Genomic DNA, 27,042 nt, shown 5'->3' on the forward strand with positions numbered 1-27,042 from the left:
TCCTGTATTAAATACATCCCTTGTAAACTCTGACTACAACAGTAACTTTACCATTCTGGGAAGAATGTAAAAATTGTTTTCAGACAACTTAGTTCTGTTGGAACGTTACAAATTTGGTGCAAGGGTACCTCAAACAGACCAATTTTAAAGATTCTTTATACTAGAGACATTTTAAAGTCAAAAATTTTTTTTATTAATCATTGTTGATTGAAAAGATTAACCTATACAATCCGGTTACACAACCCAGGCTGGGTAAAAACTAAGTGGGTGGGTAGTTCTCAGAACAGTTGGCAACCTGACTCCTACTCAGCAGAATATAATTCACCAAAAACACTATTTCCTTCCAGAAGGAGGTCGTCAATTACAGCAAACAGAAAGGGCCTGCTTGGATCACATTTATTCATTTTCCTTTCAGAGCGGGTGGCTGAGTGCAGGAGTAGGAAGATTTTCAGAATGTTTAATAAATCTCGAATTTTGAACCAGGTACAGGTGGCCCATTGTGTAAAACAAAGGCCAAGCTGAAGATAGATCTCCAGAATTCCTGCAGTCTCACAATAGCCATACATTTTTGTCATGTACGAAAACTAAAGAAAACATTCACCTCTCTACTTACGCCTGCCATCTGATTTGAGGAAATGCCAGGGGTCTTTTCATAAATGGTTAGTGTTTCCCAGAAACATTTCAGATGAGTTCAGAAGCAAGCGGCCCGGATTTTGCACATGCTCTCCAACTTTGCTGTTTTGGGGATGTTTGAATGATGGAAGGCCGGTCTTCAGGGCCTGGGTGTAACTGTCAAGAAAGTCACTGCGGCGCCCAGGCAGGCTCTGAGTTTCTGTCTTCCGTTCCATCCCATTCCGTTCATTCCATTCTTTTCAATTTTTTTTTCTTTTTGAGACAGCGTTCCACTATGCTGGCCTTGAACTCACTTTCTAGCCGAGGCTGGGCTCAAACTCAGTGATCCTCCTGCCTCGGCCCTGGGCGCTGGGACTACAGGCGTGCGCCACCACGCCCGGCCTTCCATCCCATTCCGTCTTCGTCACCACTCACATCAGCGGGAGCACCCTCTTCGGAGCCCCAGGCAGAGCTCCTGGGGTCCAGGTCAGGAGCAAAGCTCCTGGGATGGGGGCAGCAGCCCCTCGCCTACAGGTCCAGGCAGTTTTGGCAATAGCAGAAAAGGAGAGAAGTCGGGGCTTCTGGACAACTTGGGAGACAAGGGCTCTCAGGAGCTGGAGCTGGGTGTGTGGGATACAATCAGGTCCCACTTGTCATCCCTACTGGTTTGCATCCCTTTGTCGTATGACTGCTTGATGTTTACCACTGCCCTGAGCTGAGGAAGTCATGGAGGGAAAGTGAGGGGGAGAGTGATTTCAGGGGGAGCAGCACCCCTAAAGGACAGTATGAGTCTCCTCACACTTTCCCAGGGCTGGATCCCAAGTCTTTTGAGGCTTTGTACCTATTTCATAGTTTTACTGTCTTCTTCAAATAGCTGTAAGGTGAGCTATGGCTTCTGCCTTAAGTATAATGGTAGTGTTTTCCTAGAAGCAATTCAGGTGCACTAAAACTATCACTGGGCTTCATTTTTCTTAAAATATAGTTTCCTGATTAATAATAAACTAATTTTTTTTGAGACAGGGTTCTGCTATGCAGTTCGGGCTGGCCTCAGACTCGCAGCAATCCTCCTGCCTCAGCCTCCTGAGTGATGGAATTACACCACCCCTGGCCAATAAACTAGACTTTTAGGTTAGAAAATGCATTAAAATTGATAACTCTGCTTAAATACTTTAACTTTTGCCATTTCCTCGTCCAAGGGGATTTTATTAAAACCATATAAAAAATGTTAGCCGATGCCAGTCACAGCAGGCTTTGAGAAAATCTGGATCACACAATTGGAGCTTACCAGTCCAATTCTTTAAGTACAGGGTGACCAAAATTGCCTATTTTCATTAACTTTTGTAACAGAAAACAGAAAATGGTAATTTAATCAAATTTGTTCAATACAAGAACCAGCTGGCTGAAATGACCCCCGCCCGAGCAGTGCTCAGCAGTCAGTATGGAAAGAACGCGAGGCCCGGGTGCCGCTCGGGGAAACCCACGGCCAGTGAAGGGCCAGCAGCTCACGGTGGGATGAGCCGAGACTGCCTGCCCGGCTGGATTTCTAGGCTTGGCGGGATCCAGAGGGACTGTACCGAGGGGCTCGGACCAACTTACCGGTTTCCCAGCGGTTGGCATATTCTCGTCACCCTTTAGTTACAAGGGTGTATCTTGCTGCAGTTCTCCCCAGGACGGACCTCAAGGTCGGGTGAGAGGTTTGGAAAGACCTCACCTTCCTGGCTGTTGGTACCACAGTGCAGCCCAAGTGCGAACTTCCTAACCCGAAGAGCGAGGGCCAAGGCTGGACAGCGCCTCCACTCAGGGGGCGTTTCTCAAAATGAGAGGGATGGTTTCCTTCGGCGGCTTGTCTAAGCTGAGGCCCCTCCCGCTGAGCTACATCTCGGTCCTTTTCATGGAGGGTCTTACTAAGTCGCCCAGGCTTGGCTGGAACTTGGGATCCTCCTGCCTCGGCTTCCCGAGTGCTGGGGTTACAGATGGCAGCACCACACCTAGCTTGGATACATCTTATTTGCAGCACCAAGTACATGAATGCTACGCTTCCCCGACTCAGTGAACTGCTCCGGGTGCTGTCACCCTTCCAGGACCAGGAAACCCGTGTCCCCACCAGCGGAGGTCATGTGCTTTACTCAGCACTGTACCACGCAAGCCGGACGGCTCTGGTCTGGTTTAGCGTCACTTTCTGTGAAATGACTTCCCAAATTCACTTCCACCTCTTCCAGCACGTGCACAGCCAACAGCAAATACAGTGTCAGTGCTGCATGTGCAGCGCAGGCCTTACAACAGCCCCGTGCGGCAGGGGCTCCCTCCCGAGGGGCGCACGCAGGGGACAGGCCTTTCCCGCTCTCTCGTGTAGGGGCCTTGCGCTACACAGGTGCCGAAGACGTGCACGGGGCGGAGGTCCTGCCGACTCGGGTGCGGTGTGCAGAACCACCAGCCCTCGTGTATTGGTCCAAGTCAACGTCTTCTCTAGATAGGGACAAGCTGCTGTTTTTAGGGGAGAAGTACCTGGTACTCACAGGCCATGTGATAGGGGGCGGCGGCGTTTCCTAACACCTGTGTCACACCAGGTTAGAAGTGCGGCCACATAAGCCAATCACACTTCGGTGCCGCCTTCTCTGACTGCAAAACTCAGTGTTTATTTCCCACTCTCTAGTTCCTTTGTCAATACCGAGAATGACCACAGTACTTGTCCCCGAAGCAACAGAACTTACGCAAGGACGGTTCACATTGGATGCACCTGGCTTGTACTCTAAGCTCATTTCAACCCTATGTTAAGTGCGGTGCATATGGCCATGCCCAACGCACATACACAGGCTACTAGGGCAAGCAGAAGGGAGGTGAGCGGAGTACCTGACAGTCTTGGGACTTTTGTAGCCTTTTACTCACAAGTCAGCTAACTACAGCTAGCCCAGTTTTACTGGGACAGACTTTCCTAAATGTTCAATACTGTCTGCAGCTACTTTTGTGCTACAAAAGGACACACTCTAGCCTACAAAGCTTGGCTGTTAGGCTGCAATTCATTGCTTCTTACCCATTGTCTTTGGGGAACTAAATTTTAACCCACAGCAAATGATTCTATTGTTTTTAGAGACAGGGTCTTGCTATGCATCCCAGGCTGGCCTCAGACTCACACTGATCTTCCTGCCTCGGCCTCCCAAACGATGGGATTATGGGCATGTGCCACCACGCCTGACAGATGGCACTGTTCTTGATTACCATTACAAGAAGCTAGGCAACAGGACAGAAATGCAAGCTCAATCAAATGAAAATACACAAAGACCTTCAGTCACAATGGAACACACTCATGAAGGCATTACATTCTGTGGCCCTAACTGGAATTGTGGAAAACCATTTTCGTACTGTTTAATGTAAAAATCTCCTTGTACCACTTTTAGATTCATTTCTAAGAAGCCAATAACTTCACTATGACTCTTCTGCACAGTGCCTGTATTTACTTATTCATTACTACACACAACAAGCGCACAATGAGGCCAAATATTATGTGGCACGCAATGCATGAAAAAGCGGGGCCAGGAGAGCTCACGACGGCTTCAGGGCTAACCTGTCCCCCAGGGAAGTTCTCAGTGCTGCAAATGAAACTCCAGCCTACTCTCAAGTTGATGAGTGCCTACCTCGCAGATCATTAACTTTCTTCTTCTAAAATACGCAGTGACTAGAGAGCGGGATGTCTGGCTTCCGAACGGAACACTCCTTGCGGTAAGGAGGAAAGAGCAGTGACCACCCGGCGCGGAAGCTGCAGCAGGTTTAAAAATGGGTGATGCTGATGAGAAAGGCAGCAAGATTTTTGTACAGTGTGCCCAGTGCCACACTGCTCAGAAGGGAGGCAAGCGCAAGACACGGCCACATCTCCATGGTCTCTTTGGGAGGATGACAGGTCAGGCTGCTGCATTCTCTTACACACATACCAACAAGAACAAAGGTATCACCTGGGGAGAGGATACACCAATGCAGTATTTGGAGAATCCCAAGAAGTATATCCCTGGAACAGAAATGACCTCGGTAGGGGCTGGGGATTTAGCTCAGCGGCACAGGGCCTGCCTGGCAAGTGCAAGGTCATGAGTTCGATTCCTGGTACCAGAAAAAAAACCAAAAAAACAAAAAAATGATCTTGGCTGGCATCAAGAAGGGAGAAAGGGCAGACTTAATTGCTAACCTCAAAAAGGCTACCCATGAGTAATAGTCACTGCCTTATTTATTACAGAACAGAAATGTCTCATGGCTTTTTTATGTGTACCATAATTTAATAGATCTCATACACCAGAATTCAGATCATGAGTGGCCTAACAGAATATTTTTGTTGGACAGTCCTGATTTAAGTAAAATTGGCTTGTCGTGAAACGGTTATCTTTTTTCCCCAAGTTTTGATAGTAATTTCAGTTCCCTTTCCAAATATGTTTGGATTTGATTAGTAATGTTTGACTTTTCACAAAGATTGAGAATGTCATCTCAAAATTTACTGAAGGTTGGATGTATATTTAGATTTATATAACTGGTTCTGTGAATGTTTAAATATGGGGAAATCCCTTATTGTCTCAAAACCAAGCAAGACTCCTGTTTAAGTTTGTGTTTATGAGCCTGTCAAAGGGAGTGGTTGAAGACAAGAAAGCAACGTCTGTATTTTTGGTCTTGACTTTGCCAATTTAATTAGAATTCCCTGCATCTAAAAAAGTGCTGCCTTTTACTAACAGAAAGGCATTTTATGTGGTGCATGTGTAATAAAGAATATAGAATATTTAACATTTCTTACAAAAAACAAAAGAACAAAAACGCAGTGACTACACTTTCAGGGTTAAGAACCTGCTTAGGAAAATGAAACAAGGTCACCTGGCCATTGTTCCTTTGTAGCAAAGAGGGATAAGAGACCTATTCTGTGAAGCAAGAGACAGAAAATTATTTGATGCAACAAAACTCCGGAGCAGAACAAAGGGTAATGAAGTGAAACACTCAGCCCGCACCTTCACCTTTCAGATGGCCTCTTCCTACCTCCAAAAGGTGATCGTTGCAGATAATCAGATCACAAAGTAATTACCAGACTGTGAACACACAGAACCCCCTTAGGTCTTAAGAGACCATATATATATACCTTTTAGATAATTTGGCTCTAAATTTATAGCTCTTAAAAGAACTCCAGATTCAGCTATGCTAAAGGGTTCTAATACTTGTGCATGTTAACTTTCAAAAAAACTGTCAGAAAATGTAAGTGCCACACACATTTATTTCCTTCCAGAAATAGCTGGGATTCACACATATAGCATTACTTGCTGACAACAGGCCACTGACTGTGGTACAAAAGCTAAGGGGGAAAAACCCCGTAAATTTTCACCTTGCGTAGACAGAACAAGGTCTTACAAATGTTTCTCTGGGCAATTACAAAGAATTGTTCACGGAACATCATGTACAGTAAGTCCTGAAGCCTGGATTTCAAGAGCACATCACGCCAGCAGCCTTTAATGCCAACCTCCCTTACTAACCAATTCCAAATACACTTACACTTTCTACTCCCATTAGAGAGGAGGGAGCCACACTGCACTTGACCGGAGTGCACTCACCTGACTTCCTCCTGGGTCTCGGTCCTCCTCCAGGTACATCCTGACCGCCCGGCGAGCCCTGGGCTGGAAGGAAGGCGGTCTGGCTCCCGAGTGCTGACACAGTGCTCCGTAACCACTAGGTTCTACGGAAAACCCACGCATTTCCTGACCGCTTCTCCACCGGAACTAGTAATGTGTGCTGTACTTTTCACATTTCTGCAAGTGTAGGAATAAATGGCAAGACCTGTACTAGTCCAGGTGAGAAACATCAGTACCTGCATTAGCTTTTTAGACTCTATAAGCAAAAGGAGACAAGGGTTGCCTAGACACGTTTTTACTCCAATTTCCACTTTCCCTCCCACAGGAAAACAGGGTATGAAGCAGCTCCAGACCCTGCCACACCCCTTGCAGGAGTCCCGCAGGCTCCCACAGAAGCAAAGAGCTTCACTGCTGGTGCAGCCTCCACACGGACCCCGTGCGCCACAGGCTGAGACGGAGCGGGAGGGTGTCTGCTAACATGCGAACCGCCTGAACACAATCCAGTCTACTTTTCACTCCATTTCAGGTTTCGTTTAATAAAGTAATGCAAATCATTTAAAGAAAAAAACCTTTAATTTTAAATTCTGGTCTATGCATAAAATTCATTTTTATATCACGGTTAAATTTAGTACAAACTATAAAAATGTTAACACTGAAGTTTTCAACAGAAATCTATTAAGATCCCTTAGAAAAATTACTTAAAGAAACAACAGCAAGTCATTTACTGCTATGAGGTTAATACATAAAGAAAGAACATTCACACACTTTACTGAAATTTTCAGTAAATAATTTCAGCCATAATTCTTACTGCAAAATTAAAAGCTCAAAGGTGGTGTGTGGCTCTAAGCAATTACAATTTGCAATGGAAACAGTAAGCCAAATCTTTTTGCTCTACCCAGAACAATCCTAGTTCGAAACAAAACAGAACAGAACAACTATTGGTTGAAATTTGTAAACCTCAGAAGCATACCAACTGTGACTGGAACAGGTGCGTCATAACTTAGCTTAAATTAGTGGGACGCCAGTAAAAACCGGTTGCTTTTAAGGTTGAATTGCACAATGAAAGCACGTGAAGAAAACATCCAGAACCACAGCCATTACTTTAAGAAACAGGAGATCGTCCTCAGAGGAAACATTAAATGAATCAAAGCCAGACAGTACTGCGTTTTTACACAAGCTTCTTTTGTATTTCATGTTGTTTATTGAGGCGTGAACGAGAGACTACTGCCAGACATGCCAACGACACTTCACATTCACGGGCTGGAGGCCGGGAAGCCTCACCGAGTCACCGCGTAAGCCTTTTGGGGAGGAGAACCAAAGTAACGGCAAACGTGACATCCTCATGCTCGCTGTCTGGCATCAGTTTTGCTTTTCCACTTCTGCATCTACTGGTTTGCCGGGCAGACAGTGTCCTCCTACCCCATAAACAGACTCACACTCCAACAGAAGGAACACTAGGTGTATGGTGATTTGTTGGAACACACCCCTACACCGAGATGGCAAAGCTGTCTATCCTCGTTTTCCTTATGTCTCATGAGAAAAATTCGTTTTTCCCTTTTCCCTTCACAGGAGTGTGATATCCCAATAGAAAAATACTCTTCAGTGCTACTTCAGGGCTTACAGGGCACTCCGCCAGTGGTGTGAAAGAAACCCTTCGCAACTCCACCGCGCACCAGGCTGCTCTTCCTGCTGGTGGCTCTCCAGGAGAATGGCCTACACACAACACTACTGCTGCTCTCTTGCTCAAAAACAAAACAAAGAAACCTAAACAAAAGGGTAAACGTTTATTTGGAGTTAGTTTTCTGGTGGGTGATATTAAGGCCCTTCACGCAGAGTTCAGGAGCTCCTGTATGGCCGCCTGCTGCTCGGGACTGAGCTGTGATATGCATTCAGTCCACAATCCTCCAGAAGTCTAAGGGAAAAAAAAAATCATACAGCTTTGGATAGGGTGATCACCTGGAAGGATTTCAGTAACTATCACACAGACTATAATAACAGTATACTATTATACTATTGTAAAAGCAATACTATTGTAAAAGCAAGACATCTGGCAATTTCTTCCACTTTTTTTTCATTTACAGAAAAATTTTCTTCATTTTTCCTGGATAAAGCTATAGTAGTAAATGATACCTTCAAGTAACCTATATACTACACAAATTCAGGGGGTAAAAATCTTTTAAATTTTGGGTTTGATAACATTAAACTGCATCTTTTTCATTCACATATACATACGAGCATATGTTAACCACCAACTAAAGGCTTAAATGTCTGAAATTTAAGGTGAAGATTTTAGATCTAATAATTAAGGAAAACATACGAACAGATTATATTAAATACAATCCATTTGATGTCTGGAGACAAGGATATAAAAATGAAATCTCCTTAGCTCATTAGTTTTTAAAATATAAAATGGGGGGGGCTAGAAAAGCGAAGTTTTATTTCCTTTTTCCTAATTCAACCAAATCAGCTTACCTGTACCTGGCGAACTACATTAGCCAAACGTTTGGCACACGGATCTTCATGTTTAATGGCCTCATGTATTTCTCCTTCTGCAATTATGCTGAATATTTTGGGCAGATTGGTGTTGTTTGGGCCAAGAACAATTGGGTGATTACTGACAAAAGAAAAAAAAACCTTTTAAAATGAAGTTTCTAAGGAGCAACCCCTCAAGCTCTCATATTATCACATCCTGGCATGTTCATGAAAATCAACTGTCTTTCAAATTCAGCAGGAAGAGCCGGACGCACACGCCTGTAAAGTCAACACTCGGGAGGCTGAGGCAGGAGGATCGCTGTGAGTTCCAGACCAGCCTGAGCTACAAAGTGAGCTCAAGGCCAGCCAGAACAGCATAGTGAGACCCTGTCTCAAAACGACCAAAAACAAACAAACAAATAAATAAATTCAACAGGAAGACAACCCACTGATTTCACATACATTAGCTCTTCAATTTCTTCCTCTGTAACTCAGGAAAAATAATCTCTCAGGGTTATTTTAAAGGCTAAACAACAATGCAGCCATGCGTGGCACTGCACAACTCTAATCCCAATACTCAGGAGGCCGATGCAAGAGGACTGCTGTTGTGTTCAAGGCCAGTCTGGGCTACACAGTGAGACCCTGTCTCAAAAAAACACCCCTCCCCCGAAAAAACCCCAACAGAATGCACTATTGTATAAATAATTTGTTATGCACTAAAAAACAAGGGAGAGCCAGAAGTGGTGGTACATGCTGGTGATCTCAGCACTCCGGAGGCTGAGGTAGGAGGATTGCCGAGAGTTCAAGGTTAGCCTGGGCTACAAAGCGAGTTCAAGGCCAGCCTGAACTGCATAGTGAGACCCTGTCTCAAAAAAAAGAGTAAATTTCTTAATTTAATTCTTTTATGCTTAGTGTTCCATTTTTGGAATTTCCCTAACAACAGAACATAGTAAAATTTCTCTTCAGATTCTTGTTCCTTGAAGTTTTTTAGGTAACATTATATGAATTTCATGCAAAAATTCAAAAATTTGCTATCATTGGAATAAATGGGCTAAACTGTTTTCTTTCTTTCTTTTTTTTGTTTTTGAGACAGGGTCTTGCTGTATAGTTCAGCCTGGCCTTGAGTTCACTATGTAGCCCAGGCTAACCTTGAACTCTCGGCAATCCTCCTGCCTCAGCCTCCCCAGTGCTGGGATTACTGGTGTTTGCCACCATGCCCGGCCAATTTCTAAATAAAGCCTGGAGTTCAAAAAGATTCTATGGGGGTGTTAGGATTAAGCCAGGAAATAAAGTCCAGGCAGATTTAACAAAAAGAGGCCTAATCGTGAAACAGAATTCTAGTCTTTGTTATGGACAGAGTCTTTGTCAGGGATACAACTTAGGGGCCTTAGGGGCAGTCATGTGGCCTGTCTGACAAGCGCTCATTTGGATGCGCAGGCACGGGTGGCATGGGTATAGCCAGCGCAGGCCATCACATTCCTCACTGAGTCTGCTAAACTCCAGGGAGTGGAGCACTTGGATTAACTCCTGAGCTAAAAATACTAGCTAACAGTGAGTGATAAAACCAGGAGTGAGCTAATATTTCAGGAAATATGGACTAAGAAAAACAGACCCAAAGAATATGGCTTTAATCTGGAAGTTTCTACAGCCGCCGCATGCTGCAATTCTCATGCAGTGGGTGAGGAAACACTACTGCAACATTATTTTCGCAAGTGCCTCATGTGGAGTTTCATTCTATGAAGAACTGGGTGTGGCGGTGCTTGCCTGCAATCAGGAGTCTGAGGCAGGAGAATCACTGAGAATTCCAAGCCAGCCTGGGCTACATAGTGAACTCAAGGTCAGTTTGAACTACACACTGAGACCCTGTCTCAAAAAAATACGTAAAACCATAAAGAACAACTCAAAATTAGTTGTTATAAAGGCAAAATCTCAACCACGGGGCCGGGGATTTAGCTCAGCCACACAGCGTCTGCCCGGCAAGCCCAAGGTCGTGAGTTTGATTCCCGGTACTGGAAAAATACAAAAACAAAAACAAAAAAAAACAAAATCTGAAAGATAATATGGTTTCTTACCATGACTACAAGGCAGTATTATTATAAAGCTACACAACTGAGGGCCTGCCCAGACACGGCAGGGTCCAGGCTCAAGAAACTGAACTTACGGGGGGAAGCAAAGGAGCACCGTTTCTGCGGAAGGGGCATGCAACACGGTCAGGCTGCCTCCTTACCTTTCGATCAGGTCGCAGAGATAACTGAAAGTCTGAACCGCTTCTTCTTTGTCTTCATGGAGAGGAAGCCAGGACAGCCAGTGCGGCAGGATCTCCTCGACGTTCACGCAGTCAGGCTTGAACTTCATAATTTTCCCTACTGCTGAGATGCAGTTCTCTGTAGCATTGACATTCTCTTTGGTCTTAGAATCTCCAGACTGAATAACTCTAACAAGCAGTGGAAGAGCTTCTAAAATAAACATTTTTTTAAAAAGTCAGTCAAACCTATTTTCCTGTAAATGAATATAAATTTTTTTTAACATAGATATCGTGACCTTTGGTCCACTTCTTGATTATGGTGAAAGCAAAGTGTAAGGAAAGGTCTGTGTTTCTAGCTTTATCATTACGAAGTGGTCACAAAGAGGACACCGGCCCAGCACGGCCAGGAGCGCAAGTGCTCTCAGAGACCCAGGGCAGCCAGCTCTAGGCTGACGCTGCTACCACCCAAGGGCACCGCAGCTTTAAAAGCTGCCTGTGGTTCCACCTAAGGCCTTGCAGTAAGTTACAATCCAGGCCTTTTAATTCCCCCCACTCCCCCGAGACAAGGTCTTCCTAAGCGGCTCAGGGTTTGAAAACCCCACACTAAGGCTGTGGTTTAAACCCCAAATGAAATGTGCCCTGCAAGGTTAGGATGGAGGAGGCTGAGTCCATTCACATTTCACTTCCATTTCTATGAGAATAAACATGAGAAATTCCTAGGTGCTAAGATGAGGAACAAAAATACAGTAAAAACAGGCAAATAATGTTAAGAGGCGTGGTGAAGAGAATGAGGCTGAGATTCAGAGGACACCCGGATGTCACGCGCGAGCTTGTGCAGTAAGCCAACACACCTGTACAGAAAGGGCGGTAGTTCTCGCCTCCATACTGCGCCATGACCCCCAGGCCGTACGCTGCCGCTTGCCTGACCTCCGGGCTGTTGTCACATACATACTGGAGCATGGGCCTTAGGAAGTACTCTGCATACTTAAATGAGGCTGGACTACAGTGCTCTATGACATCGTCAAAGATGCACAGTCCCCACTGTCTGTCTGGCCACGGTCTATGTGGACACTAGAAAACAAAAGATTCTCTTTTAAGCCGCAAGCTCTGGTATACACAGAGAGGATAAAGACAAGTGTGACGAATACTCAGTACAGCCTCAACAACAGAAACACAGCAACAACCTTTTGTTCTGACAATGTTATAAACTGATGCACAGACTTCATGAAGTTCATCAGGACTTGCATGTTTTGTTACAGAACTCCACAACGGGACACTGCCACACACCGGGAGGAACCGACACTAGCATAACGTGTACTGATTTTTAAAAGAGAAGAGACGGAGCCAGGGGCAGCAGTGTGTGCCAACGGTCCCAGCTAGCTGAGAGGCTGAGGCAGGACACTTGAGCCCAGGAGTCTGATGCCAGCCAGGGCAACACAGCAAAAATACAAGACAATGGTAAAGCCGTATTAGAAAAGGTAACAAAAGCTGAGAAGTGCTTGATTTCACAGCACTGATTCAACAGGCTAGGGCACGTGTGCCTAGATCTTTTTAACCCCTACCCAATATTCAATGGTAGCTGTTAATTTGCATTTTAAAAACATAAAGCAATTATATAATGTGTCAGTGTAGGTTCCACAACCGTAACTAAAGCACTGCTCTGGTGGGGAATGTGGATGGGGGCAGAGGTCTACGGAAAAATCCGTACTTTCCATTCAATTTGATTTAGAACCTAAACTATCCTAAAGCAAACCTATAAAGTATCTTAAAAAGTAAAATACATAAGGCCAGTATCCATATCCAATATCCAAATATACTAATAAAAGGATCGTAAATGAATTTGCTATGGTTCACTGAATAAAATGTAATCATTCTCTCTCCATGTTTTAATTTAATGTGGCATAATATGAAGTAATGAAAAATCATCTGTATGTCTTTAGAAAGCACTGTAACTGCTCTATGGAAAACCTAATTAGCAATCAAGAATATAATGAGAAAATACACACGGCAATAGACAATGTGATAATTAAAATCGTACAGTGAAGGGACGGGGGTATAGCTTAGCAGCACAGCGCCTGCCTGCCAAGTGTGAGCTCCTGAGTTTGATTCCTCGTTCCAATCAATCAATCAATCAATCATACAGTGAAGACTGTTATTTCTGAGGCCCATTTTAATCTTAAGTATAAGATTTTATATGTCACAACAAAGAATTCCAGGCCAAATATCCAAAATAACTGAGGGTAACCACTTACGATTAGATTGACAATTAGAGGAAGCAGCTGTTCAAACCACGGTAACACCTTTTCCTTGTAGCTACTGAATATCGAGTGTAAAATATCTGACACTTTGGTCAGTATATAAACATCATTATCATCCTAGAGAAAAAGAAAACACACACCCAGGTGAGTTCATAAGTATCTTCTCTATCACCAAGAGCAACATGTATAAAAGTCTCAAAAACCAGAGAATGAAATTTCTCTCTTCCCCCCTCAGGGTCAGATCAATTATCCAGAGATCGAAGTAACTTTAAAGATCAGGTGTCACATCTCTTACCTGTCTCTATGCACAAAAAAAAGTGTGTGACAAATTGAAGCACTTAAAAACTTTCCTTGGAACATACCTGAAAGTAGATGGATGGGAAACTACCCTCATTTGCTATTTATTTTTGGCAGAACGGCCCTCATTTTGAGGGGTGACAGGCGGCTGGGGCCGCAAGTGCTGGCTGTGTGCGCTGCAGCCCACCACAGGGTGGCACTGCAGGTGCCAGGCCCTCCACACGAGCGTCAGCCGTGCTGTGCAGTGGTGGCGAGGAACGGCCAAGACAGCCTTCCACTGCCAGCAGTGTCGCTGTGAGCAATCGTTTCACAGCAGTTTGAGGCCACTCATATTTAAGTGGTGAAGCACAAACAGCTGCATTTCAACCACGTGTAAATAAAACACCTGGTATTTTGAGTGCACACACAGCACGCAAAAGACAAATCAGTTTATTTCAAATTCTTCTGCAAATCAGGCTGGGTGTGGTGGTGCACGCCTGTAATCCCAGCACTTGGAAGGCTGAGGCAGGAGGACTGTAATGAGTTTGAGGCCAGCCTGGGCTACCTAGTGTGTCCAAGGCCAGCCTGAACACAGCAAGACCCTGTCTCAAAAAAAAAAAAAAAAAAAAAGAAAGGCAAAAGCAAATCAATAAATGAAATGTCAGGCTCTTCTGCTACATTACTGATAATTATATCAGAGTAACAAGTGAGTTAAGTTAGAAACTGAAGTGTTTAAAAATCCTGCAGATGAAAATGGTCACATAAATGAAGTTCTGAAGGGAATAATTTACCTCATCTTGTAGTGATTCTTCAACCTGTTCATCATAGTCTTCATCTTGTCTTTTAACTAAAACACACCCAAATAGATGTTTTTAAATGATCACCAAAAAGGTCAAGGATTTCACTCAGAAATAAAAGCACGGGACACTTACCTTGCCGCAATTCTTGATTTTTAAAGTGTTCTTCAAGTTTGGCTTTCAGGATCCCTCCCAGCTCCTCGAAGTGCTCGTTGTTAAGGCACCCGTCCCCCATGACTTCAATGCACTAGTGAGGAGGAAGGAAGAAGGCAGCTCGTAAGGTTTAATGGTTACCAGACCCAGGCGTTACTCCATTAGAAATCACAGGGAAGCCTGACAAAAAGGAACACTATTCAGGATCTGGGAAGGTGAATGCACAGCCATGCATTTAACCCGGAACTGTCAGAACGACAGCACCTGAGAGAAGAGTTAGAAACAATGCTTCCACTTCGCACATGTACTGGCCGCTACGTGGCAGGCATTTTGCTAGGTTCTGAGGGTGAAAGGTGGAAGAACATAAGCCAGCTCCCAAGAATCTCTGCGTGCAACATACAAAGACGTCACACCTGGAAAAAGGAGCACTGCAGATAGAGGGAAAGGCACAAAAGCACGCCTTCTTCGGAAACACAGCAGAGGTTCTCAATCGAGGGAATGTAAAGGAACCCTAACCTGAACCTTTTTTTTTTTTTTTTTGCAGGGTTTCTTTATGCAGTTCAGGGTGGCCAGGCTGGCCTCAAGCTCACAGTGATCCTCCTGCCTCAGTCTCCCAAGGGGTGGGATTACAGGTGTGTGCCACCAGGCCCAGCTCTAACTGTAACCTCTGAATTGAGCTTGGCACAAGACATGGAGCTGTGCGCAGCTGGGACAATACTGAGCCCGGAGAAGGAGGGACTAGATAACCAGTAAGTCCATGCTTGAGCCAAGGAGAACGAACTAGGAGGAAGGAGGAGAGGCTCTCGGGGCAGACCGAGTGAGGCTGTTTTCAATAGCACCAGAGAGTCGTCAGTGGGGAAAAAGTAAGAGAGGCATTCGGGAGAGTACACTGGACAGAGTCAGACTGGAAGCGAAGGCGGCACCTAGGTCTGTAGTGAGACTACTGGGAATGTAAGGGCAGAAGCCGGGCAGCCTATTTAGAATGTCTTCTGTGTTCCCAAAGAACACATGCCTCCAGGCCTCTGCCTGCTCCGTTCTGCCCGCCTGTCAGTGCTTCCAGGGCATTTACCCTTTCTCCAATGCCTACTCCTATACAAAAGTTACAACATGCCAAAAATTAAACATTTCCAATAAAAAATTATGCTCTAGCATATTAAAAAGCCCCTAACTTCACCCCTACTTTATTCAGCGTGACTAGCAAGTAAACACAACTCTACACATACTCGTTAGGAGACAGTCACCTTGGCAAACGAGTGCATGATTTCCGAGAGGACGTCCGAGTCTGGTTCTGTGCCAATGGCCTTGATCAGCGCGTCGCACATGAAATGCCACATCTGCGTGAGGTACTCAGGACCCCGCACTCTCGCACACTCCAGGAGAAGAGGCATGGACTCTGCCGCTGCCACTCGGACGCGTTGTGGTGCTAAGGAAATACGCCTATGAAGGGACCTCACCACACCTTTCTAGTATCCTTTCTCACCGTAAGTAACACCGCAGGGTGCTGGCAACTCTGTTTATCTAAAACAAGAGCCTGTAATAAACAGAGCGCATATAAAAACAGAAAAATTCCCCGTCCACACAACAGTAAGCTCTGCACTTGCTGACCCAAGACGTACGTGTCGTTTGTGTGTCTGGGCTCATTCCAGGAAGTCTAATTCAGAAGCAGGATTTCAGACCTTGTCTTTGTTTTGTCAGTGCCAAGATGACCCACAGTGTCACATAATTTAGGCAGAGCTCAGTGTTTATTTCTTAGAAAATTTAAGTATTTACTTTTGGGTTTTTTTTTGTTTGTTTGTTTTCTTATTTTGGAAACATTTTCATTACAGTATTACTGAATTTTTTTGTGTGTCACCTACAAAACAGCAGGATGGTGGCCAGGTGTGGTGGCGCACACCTGTAATCCCAGCACTTGGGAAGCTGAGGCAGGAGGATTGCTGTGAGTTCAAGGCCAGCCTGGGCTACAGTGAGTTCAAGACCAGCCTGAACTACACAGTGAAACCCAGTTTCAAAAACACAAAATAGTAACAATAAAAAATAAAAACAGCATGGATCCCGTAATGAAGGATGGACCCTTTATTACAGGATGTAACCTATATAGAGTAAGGACACGCGAGGACCTGTAGCTGTGGGAGTGTTTCCCAAGAGGTACCTACCCTGAAACTAGGTAATACGTGCTTCTCCAGGTTCCTTAGACTTCCTCTGTGCTATGCTAGCTTTACTGCTGTCAATGAAATTAAATTACCACTATCTAATCCTATTATAAAATAAGGTCTGGATAACTTCTTAAAAGCAAGTATGCTTTGCCTCCGGGACCACAGGAAGTCTGCCGGGCAAGCCATCTTTTGTACAGGGCACTATGGGAGAGATTAGAACAAAGAGACTTTGGCTTCGGTCTGGGTTTGAGTCTGAGCTCCACCCCTCCCTTGGCTGTCCTCACTCTACCCACCTCTGAAACCATGTGTGTGTAAGGGCATAAAAATGTAGCTGCACATAACCCTACCACCGAGTATAAAAACATGAACACGCAGGTTTACTGAGAGGCTTCTCCCAGAGCCACTGTCCACATCAGCAAGGTACGAGTCTCTGTTCTAGAAAGCTAGCTATCTGTGGGTCTTGAACCCACTCAGGAAATCTTCTTTTCCTACCATCATCGAAAGATACCTGGGGAAGGCAGCAACCATACACACCTGTAAACACTTGCCAGTAACACCCCTTCCAGTCCCGAAGCGGGCTATCAACACTGCCTGGTAACTGGGGGACAGTTCCCAATTTCTCCCTCATGTCTCTGGCACAGTCAAAGACATACGCAGAGAACCAGGTTAATAATCTGTAACTATAGTTACTGCAAACTAAATAATGGTGCCGAATACTTCAGTCAGCACAAAATCTAGTAACTGAAGAAGCCATAGGGCATTTTTTACGAAATCCAGAAATGTTCTGTGCTCAACTGCTGTAGGATATCATCGTGGAAGTAAAATTTCAGTAAAGGGACCATCAGCTTGACAACCTGTTCGGTATATTCCACAAAACCTTCCTTTAACTCCTTAGCATAGCAAACCTGAAACAAAAATATTGGGAAAGAAATCAGTAATCATGTTACAGCTTTTCTTTATTTTTTTTACAGTGCTGGGGCTCAATCCTGGGGGGCTGCACAAGCTAGGCAAGCATGAGAGCACTAAGCTACACCCACGTTAGTTTTTATGAATTATTTATTAGCAAACTGCAATATCTTTTGTTTTTTTGGCGGGGGGTACCAGGAATCGAGCTTAGGACCTTGTGCTTGCCAGGCAGCTGCTGTGCCGCTGAAATACATCCCCCGCCCCAACAGCAAAATCTTAAAGTCCACAAAACCTTGCATCTTGACTAGATCTATATTTAAACTCACACGTACAACCTGAAACTAATCTTAAAGTAACAAAAAGCTACAAGTGAGAAGGGCCATAAAATGACTGCGAGGTATATTATCATCCAAGGGCTGGACAGTGCATGTGTTTATTTCTATTTCTTGTGTGTGGGAAAATTTAGAAATATTATGTACTTTGAAAAATCTTCTGACAAAATGTATTAGTATAGTTTTTTTTCAAAAGTATTAAAACCTGAAAGCTTGAGTAAATGCAACCTAGCACTCCAAGAGGCCCTTCGGCCTCAGCCTAGCCAGCAGCTGGGACTAAACGTGTAGATCACTGGGCCGGGCTTATTTTGATTTCTTAAAAAAAAATCTTTTCAACAGTGAATGGGAAAAACTGTTCTGTCAATCTCTTCTACTACATCAAAAGATTGTGTCATTTCTTTGAAGATGTTATATTTGTATTTCTTCTCTAGAGAAAAAAACCCACAACAATCCAAAATGTTTATAAATCATAGGCAGTAAGTATTGAAGAACAGTTTAAGAAACACACACTTAAATGAATTAAGGAGAACACAGTAATACAATAATACATAATACAATTTAAGCCTCTTTTATCAAGACTAACCTAACTGCTAAATATGTAATATACTATACTTTCATAATTGTAACTTTAAAAAAATATCATCTTTCACTGCCTATAACACACGCTCAAAACACCACGAGATTGTCAACACTGTGATTTTCCCACCACACCCATGACTGTTACACAACTGAAATCACGGAAGTTTACCTTTGCTTATAATACCGCAAGTACATTTTTATCCATTTATTCAAAAGATAAACTTAGCTAACTACTATAGGTTGAGCATAAAAAAAGATAATCTTAGCCAAGTGGCATACCCCTATAGCCCCAGCACTAGGGTGGATGAGGCAGGGGGATTGCTGTGAGTTCAAGGTCAGCCTGGGCTACAAAATGAGTTCAAGGCCAGCTGGAACACCATAGTAAGACCCTGTCTCTAAAACAAAACAAAACAAAAAACACACAAAATTTTTTCCTTATAAAAGCTTATTCTCTAATCCCTTTGTAACACTTATATAATATTCCAGGACACAGTAATTTATCAATCATCTTCACTCAACTTACTATTTTTGATATTAACAACATCAGGAAAACCAGGAATGGTGGCAACATGCCTGTAATCCCAGTACTCTAGGAGGCTGAGGCAGGAGGATCCCAAGTGCCAGCGTAGCCTAAGCAACTCAGCATGACCTTTTCTCAAAATAAAAAATGGGGGTAGGGATATAGCTCAGTGTGAAAGTTCTGGGCTCAATCCCCAGTACTGCTGCAAATAATTTTAGTAAAAATTATAATTTCATACCAACATCTGGCAAGCAGTTGACTTTTCTTCCAGTCCTGCAGTTTTAATACCAAAACTCTGTTGGTCTCCAAGGTTCACAAATTCCCAGCCATCATCGTCACTCATGTTCTCCATGTCTTGGGCTATTTACACAAGAAAAATGCATATGAAAAATGCAGAGACACACAGTACAGCCCACATGTCCTTGCAAAGACACCTACTGTCTAAAAGGGCGACTTCAGGCTTGATCGAAGCCGTCTTCATTAAAGGCCCCATAACCACTGGAAGGTATTGCTGAAATTCTTTTCCAAGGATTTTGCACATCCTAGCCCATGCTGAGATCATGTAAGAGATCTGGGGAAAAATGTAAAATTAAAACAGATTTTAAAACAAGTAAGATGGGGTAAAGTCATTCCCCCATTTCATTTCATTGATAGCCTCATGGCCCCTTAGTAAGTGCATCTCCTAGGATCAGGTATGTAAAAGGGTCCAAATCAATAATCTCACCTCTGTGAACTCTACCCTGGGATAAAGACAGCAGGTGAAGCTGTCCTACTGTTGTCCTTCATGAAGCAATTAAAATTAGTTTCCTCTCTTAACACCTGCACTACCTAAATGAAGCCCAACACCTCAACTCCTGCGCACTAATTTTCAAAGGCAGGAACACATCTGGTACAACTCTATCCTTATTGCCCCACTAAACATTATTAAAAGTAAGGAAACAAATCCCGTCCTCTTAGCGGGTATAGTTTTTTGTGTAAGTGGCTAGATATAATTAAGATACCACTTATCTTACCACTGTGCTTATAGACTCAATCAACTGCAAATTACCCGTTGATAATGTGGTCCTAACTCATTATGTCTAGAACCCAGAAAGTGATCCCCCATATCTGCTTGTCTGTCTGCCTATTTACTGCATGTGCACAGGTACAATTTCCATTTCTTATTAAAGAAAGTTTAAAATTGTAAAAAACAAAGTGGTGTTTTGAGCGACTTAATTGTAAAAACAAAGTCGACTCATTCAACAAATATTTACTGGCTGTTTTCTACATGCAGGAGTACTGGATGCGCCGACACAAAGGTGAACCAAGCCGGTCCTTACTACTTTTATACCTCCTTACAGCGCGTAGTTCCCTCAGTGTCCCTAGCGTTAGCAGCCTGTGAAGTACCCTTCCTGCCTTGTACCTCAGTATATACAAAGATGCACATCACTTGCATACCACTTTGTAAAGGAAGTTAAAAAAAGAAAAATAAACATGCCTTCTTTGCAAAAAGGTATTTTCCTACTTAAGCTAAGGGAACATTACATTATAGCTATGTATAACAGAATTTTAACTCAAATTATTGAGTGCCTTGTTGTATGCTGGACAATGTAATGATCATTAAAATTATGCCAGATAAGTACAATGTTGCTGTGACACAGCTGTTGCCCTAAGCCTAACACCAAGAAAGTGAACAAGCCAGAACAGCCTCACAGAGAAGAGAACAGGAGCAGAAATCGCTCCGGCTTGTTTGTGTGTGTGTGGCGTCCTTCTTCCTTAAGGGGTTGTCTGTCTATGCATGGGCAGAGAACGGGCACGTGGCTTCTGAGACTGTGGTGTTTCTGTATTTCTTACAGCCAGGGGAGACGTCAATTTGCACTTAAACTGCAAGAGACACTCAAACGGAGACACTCAGCAGTTGGCCAGGAAACGAATCCTGAACTCTGTAGAAAGCTCTGCAAAGCCCAAGCATACAGAAGAAATGTGCAGCGAAGGCTGTGAAAGACACTGCCGGGCAAGAGTGGCAAGACGGGTGCCTAGGACACAGGCTGGAGACAACCACACCGAGAAGGGCGGGGAGCGCAAGCAGCCTGGTCACAGCCTGTCTCTGAGACCTCCAGGGAACAGTACCTCAAGAAAGCGATCACTCATTTTTCACAAGTGCATTTAACCTTGTGCTGCCCACAACCCATAGACGGGTCCAGACAACCACAGCAGGACTGCTCACCTGCGGATCGTCGTCTTCCATGTCACTGAAGTCTGTCTGGGTCTTTAACAACAGCTGCATCACATCTGACGCATCCTGCATGAACTAGAAGAGAACACGAAGGAAAGTAACCGGAATCGATAGTGTACAGCAGATCACAGATGTACTTGTGTGTTGCTTAACAAGAAAACAAAACAAAAAAACACTACATTTCCCACATGGCTAAAACTCAATAGCTACTTTTTTTTTTTTTTTTTTGGTCTTTTTGAGTCAGGGTCTTGCTATGTAGTTCAGGCTGCCCTTGAACTGACATGGATCCTCCTCCCTCAACTTCCCAAGTGCTGAGATTACAGACGTGTGTCACCATGCCGGGGTGAAACTATTATACTGAAAAACCTTCATTTATATTAAACAGACTGCCGGGCGTGGTGGCACATGCCTGTAGTCCCAGCACTCGGGAGGCTGAGGCAGGAGGATCATTGTGAGTTTGAGACCAGCCTGGACTACAAAGTGAGCTCAAGGCCAGCCTGAACTGTACAGCGGGACCCTGTCTCAAAAAAATCAAAGACAAAACAAAACAAAAAAATATATATATACATGTTAAACAGACTTTATAATAACCTTTGTAGAAAAATTTATTTTCTAATGAAGGTCAAAATGAACTGTAATAGAAAGAAGTTTGTAACAACATCAAGTTTTGATCTGCTTCAAGCAGAAAAAAATTCAAACATAGAAAGAAAATTTTGAGCTCCTCCATGCAATTCATGGCACAGAGATTTTATTTTGTATGATTTTCATTTAACTCTCCACAGTTCTGGCACTCTCCACTGTATTATCAAACCTGGCAGTGTTTCAAAGCCAGTATGAAAGCCAGATACACACAGCATGGGAAACACCAATGCCTGGTTGGCTAGCACGTGCCAGAAAGCAATTTAAAAGCTAAGTTAACACTGATGCTGGCTTTGGAGAGGCAAGACACAGGAATCCGTGCTGACAGCTCTGAGGGTCAGAACACGAAAGATCAAGGACACGGGAACTTATTCTGGCTCAGGCTGGATAGCTCTGAGATGCTGGCTGAGAAGCAGCACACTGGACAACAGGCCCTGCCAGTTACTTACTGAGAAGTTCTATGCACAAGGACTTCCCTCCCAGGACACCTGCTGCCCTTTAGCTATCAGCAAAGCACCTGGCACAGTTCTAAGCACAAGTAAGTACAACTACATATGCAAATACTGAACTGCACAGGCCTCTCCCGAGGCAGCTGGATGGTGTAAGGAAATGGGAAGGGGTGACAAGAGCATAACTGAGTGAAGGATCATTAATATTAATAATGAAAAAACACAGACCATTTACTTATATAGAAAACAGAAGTAGCCAGGCATGGTGGCACACGCCTGTAATCTTAGCACTCAAGAGGCTGAGGCAGGAGGGTTATGAGTTTGAGGTTAGTCTGAACTACACAGTGAGACCCTGTTTTTTTTTTTTTAAAAAAGGTAATGTTAAAGGAAAGATGAAGGCAAAAAATTCAGCACCCAGAAAACCATTTACTGGAGGGAAAAAACTCAGTATCCTTAATGCTGACATAGCCAAATTACATACAGGAAATTTAACAGAATACAGGTTTGCTTACTTTTTCCTTCCCAACTGCCAGACCAATGAGGCTGATACATTCAATAGTTTTCCCTCTCAGAAGTCTGAGTTCCTTCTGTACGGCATTTTCAACAATGTGCTTCAGTGACGGCATAAACAAATCATAGTAGGGGACAAATTTTTCTTCTGCAGTATCTGCAACTGATGCAATGGATGTCACAACTTGTTCCAAAACTAATTTGGTGCCTTTCTGAATCAACTAGAAGAAAATACAAAACAGGTTACTTAAATGAAAAAACTGCAAGAAATAGTTAAAATCTACCACTGTCTCCCAGTTTGGCAAGCTGAGAATACCTCTTCAGAAGCCAGGAGCAGAAGCTATAGGTTTTGGAAAAAACTTCTATAAAAATAATCTCCTCTTGGACTATTAATGTGGATTTTCTACTGTGTAAACATAGCATTTCTTACTCATGTTTGCTTATCTCAAAGTGCTGCTGCTTGTCCAGTTCAAATCTTGACTCCTTCCATTTTTTATATTCATAAAGCTTAATGCTTTATCTTTGTTCCTCAGTGATTTCTACCACTACTTAGGCTGTATCGTGGTGAACACTCCCTTTCAAGCCCAGTTCTTTAGAGTGGACCTTTGAGTTATGACTGGCCTCATATATGAACAACTTGCGTTATGACTGGAACCCGAGGTTTAACTTCTGACCAAAGTCTTGCATTATAACCCAAATGCCAGCTGTTTGTGCAGTTGTAAAGAGACTCGAGATGCCAGAAAAACATATGTAAGTATACATAAGCGCTGGTCTGAGCCCAGAAACACATGTTTGTGGACATGACTTCAGTTAGTGCTTTATGTAACTGCTGTGGTTACTGCTATCAAAATGGCCCCCCAAAAGCTACAAAGGCACTAAGGAAGGAAGGAAAGATAAAGAAAGCAATCACAATCAAAATGAGGGAAATTGTGGAGAAATATGAGAGAGACATCCATGTGACCTATCTCACATATGAACAGCATGTCGAAATCCACCATCTCGACAGTCTTACAGAGAAAAAGATTTATACAAAGAAACTGGTGTTGCTAAACTAAAGGTGTTACTCAAATTAGCAGGTCTTGATCAACACTGTTATATGAGGTGGAAAGGTTATTATTAGTGTGGATAAACAAAAGACAGCTGCTCAGCATGGCTGCACATGCCTGTAAGCCCAGTACTCAGTAGGGTGAGGCAGGAGGATCACTATGAGTTCAAAGTCAGCCTGCACTACATAGCAAGACCCTGTCAAAAAAACAAACAAAAAACCCCAGAAAGGCAAATGACAGGTTATAGCCTATCTGAGTTGATATGAAAAAGCTAGGGCTATAAATGCAGATGTTGTAAAGGATAATCCATCAATAAGTGATAATGGTGAAATGCTTTGTGCCAGGAAGGGGTGGTTTCACAATTTTTTTTGTGTGGGTACCGGGAAATGAGCTCAGGACCTCACGCTTACCAGGCAGGTGCTGTGCTGCTGACCTATATCCCTACCCCTGGTTTCACAATTTTAAAGGGAGAACTGGTGTTCATATTGTAACTAGGCATGATGAAGCAGCCTGTGCTGACACAAGGGCTGCCGAAAATTACATGCACCACTTTGAAAGGATGACACAGAGAAATGGCTTTTGCTCCTATCAAATTTTCACCTGTGATGAAACTGGCCTTTTCAGGGAGAAAATGCCAGGTCACAAGCTAGGAAGGACAGCCTAACCTCATTGCTATGTGCTAATGCGAGTGGTGATCTGAGATAAAACCTCTCAGTTTATCACTCTGAGATTCACAGAGTGTTCAGAAAACAAAGTCATGAAGAATAGGCGAGGGGTCATGTGGAGATCTAGTGCAAAAGTCTGGGTAACAAGAGCACTTTTTCTTGAGTGGATTGGAGAGACTTTCTGTCCTGTTAAGAAATATCTAGAGGACCAAGGTTTACCACTCAAGACTCTCATTACGGACAATCCTGCTCACCCTCGAGATCTGGAAGAATTGGCTGAAGAATTCCCATGGCTCTCAGCTGAGTTCCTCCCACCTAACACAACTCCTCTACTGCAGCCTACGGACCAGGAGGTTATAACTAACTTAGAAACTGTACACCAAGGAACTGTTCCTGAAACGCTCTCAGGTGGTGTCAGATACAGATTTAACCCTCAGATAGTTCTGGAAGGAACATTATAACATCCTTTCCTTACGGGGTTAATTCAGAAATCCTGGGCCAGTGTCTCTCTAAGGACACTGAGATCTGCCTAAAAGAAAGCATGGCCTATCTGGGGGCATCTCCTTAAGAAAGTGTGGCCAAAAATTATTCAGGAGAGAGACTTTGAAGGCTGTGTGGAGGAGCCCAAGCCTTCAATTGACCCTATGGTTGATGACACTGTCACTACAGCACAGTCCACAGGCTCGTAGGTAGACCGTGGAGATGTGGAGGAAACACTCAGAAGAAACATCTACAGAGGAACTTTAGCAGCTTCTGGCTGAGCAACAGAGAATGGCAGCTGAGGAGCTTTCTGAAGGGTGGAGGTGGTTATCAATAATCAGCGCAGCAAAGTTGTTCTCTTGAACTAAAAAAAAACCTGAAAGAAACGGACAGAGCTACAAACACTTGTAGAAAAGACCCATCCAGACAGAGAAAAAGCCAACTGCTGCATTCACTTGCTTAATCAATGTCACGTTGTCCATGGCCATACCACTCTGAATGCGCCCAATCTCATCTGATCTTGGAGCTGAGCAGGGTTGGGCCAGGTTAGTACTTGGAAGGGAGACAATGTCATGGCTCCCATCCAAGAGGCACGTAGTCTCCCATCCAACACTATACAACAGGGTTAAAGACAGAAACAGACAACTTAGACCAGTTTTTAGTTCTGAAAAGGTTGAGACCCAGAGAGCCAGAAGCAGGTCCCAGTGGGCTCCAGGCTCTCCCAAGGAGAAAAGGGACATCAAAGAGCCAGACTCTTGACGTTCTTATAGAAGGGGACTCTCCTTCCAAACAATAACTATCTTCCATTTCATTCTCCTTTCCTGCAAGCCAAAGATGCCAACTTGGATAGTGAGTACATTATGAAATCATTGTTTCTGGTAAACAAGGCACATTTTATAACTTTTTGGTGAATACACTAGGAAAATTATTGGTGTTTCTGGCAAATCACGCACATTATACAACCCTTTTTTAATACGAAAGGTTTACCTAAGGGGTGCTTTGGGAGGTTCGGAATGCATTATGGGTATTGCCATTATTTCTCAGGGGAAAAACAGGGTTGACTTACGACCAACTTGACTTACAAGCAGCCCTCATGAGTGAATTGCGTTCTTAAGTCAAGGGCCCAATCCAACACTCTCCAGAAGTTCTCAATAAGGAACCCTGTTCTCCCCACACCTTCTTCTCCTTTATGACAAAGTGGAGGTGATGACCCATTTCCCTGCCCCGAGGTCCTACAGGGTTCTCTAGGCTGGCTGGTGATGAATGCCTCCTGACTATCAGACCCAGGCCCAGGCTGTCACTTGGCAAGATTCTAAACAATCCCTCCCTGATTCACACGAGTATCTAAGCCCCTGTAACTACTCCAGGTTTTCTTGAATTCCTCATATGGATGGCAAGCACACCCTCAGCTGAGCTCTTCACCTCGCATTACAATTTTACACTTTTTAAGAAGTTATCTTTTTCTCTTAGTACAGGTTTGCGGTACATAATGAATACATTCACTGTGAGGAGTTGGAACATGTACGGGCCACATCTTAATTCTTTTTACCCTTGCATCTCTTGGTCCTCTGCTCACATGCAAAAGATCTATCTCCATGTTTCCTACTGTCTTTTACTTTGTTCTTTATCTTACCCTGACTATCAGACCCAGGCCCAGGCTGTCACTTGGGCCTGTTCCGCATCTCCGTATCTAGTCTGTGTTTAGTCCCAGCCTTGCTGGTGTCCACAGAAGGGTGCCCCTCCTTCTCTGCTAGGCCATGCTCTTTTCATGCAGCACTCAACACTGTCCCTTTTCTGTCTCTCAGGAAATCTTTTCTTCAGTCTTTAAAAAATGTAGGGGTGGGCACCACGCACCGGATGCAGGTGCCCACCCACGGACGTGTGTGACTCATTCAAACATGGAGAAACCGGGGCTGGGGATTTAGCTCAGCGGCAAAGCGCCTGCCTGGCAAGCGCAAGGTCATGAGTTCAGTTCTCGGTACCGGAGAAAAACCAAAAAAAAACAAACAAACATGGAGAAACCCCTGGGAATACATGCCACACAACGGGTCATTCTTGCTCCTGCCATTGAGAACCAGAAAGGTCCACAGTCAGCGGAGGAACAGCTGCTGAACAAGGACTCGGAGAACATGAGAATGCAGACTAAG

The 27,042-nt window shown here is 43.9% G+C and overlaps 2 protein-coding genes across 3 annotated transcripts in view; one reads left to right on the plus strand and one right to left on the minus strand.

The window, feature by feature from the left end:
- Window positions 1-4,383: 4,383 nt before the first annotated feature.
- On the plus strand, window positions 4,384-4,810 carry LOC102017735 (cytochrome c, somatic-like). Its single transcript, XM_005374082.1, has 2 exons — window positions 4,384-4,619; window positions 4,732-4,810. Exons 1-2 carry the CDS (start codon window positions 4,384-4,386, stop codon window positions 4,808-4,810), a joined length of 315 nt encoding a protein of 104 aa, XP_005374139.1.
- A 1,906-nt stretch (window positions 4,811-6,716) lies between these two features.
- Window positions 6,717-27,042, minus strand: part of Ipo5 (importin 5) — a gene marked incomplete in the record, with an annotated part of 63,527 nt that continues 43,201 nt past the window's right edge. The window contains 13 exon segments of one of the 2 annotated variants that reach the window (XM_005374083.2): window positions 6,717-8,112; window positions 8,673-8,814; window positions 10,900-11,128; window positions 11,769-11,988; window positions 13,170-13,292; window positions 14,243-14,298; window positions 14,384-14,495; window positions 15,643-15,815; window positions 17,363-17,459; window positions 19,130-19,251; window positions 19,330-19,462; window positions 21,098-21,181; window positions 22,707-22,925. In XM_005374083.2, the coding sequence (XP_005374140.2) occupies window positions 8,026-8,112; window positions 8,673-8,814; window positions 10,900-11,128; window positions 11,769-11,988; window positions 13,170-13,292; window positions 14,243-14,298; window positions 14,384-14,495; window positions 15,643-15,815; window positions 17,363-17,459; window positions 19,130-19,251; window positions 19,330-19,462; window positions 21,098-21,181; window positions 22,707-22,925 (1,797 nt within the window). 2 annotated transcript variants of the gene reach the window in all.

The sequence above is a fragment of the Chinchilla lanigera genome, unplaced genomic scaffold (genome assembly GCF_000276665.1).
Source record: "Chinchilla lanigera isolate Chin_1 unplaced genomic scaffold, ChiLan1.0 scaffold00003, whole genome shotgun sequence".
NCBI classification, from domain to species: Eukaryota; Metazoa; Chordata; class Mammalia; order Rodentia; family Chinchillidae; genus Chinchilla; species Chinchilla lanigera.

Coding starts and splice junctions, on each gene's coding strand:
- LOC102017735 (XM_005374082.1), top strand. CDS start 4,384: ATGGGTGATGCTGATGAGAAAGGCAGCAAGATTTTTGTACAGTGTGCC. Junction 4,620..4,731: donor AAGAAGTATATCCCTGGAAC/AGAAATGACCTC, acceptor CCAAAAAAACAA/AAAAATGATCTTGGCTGGCA.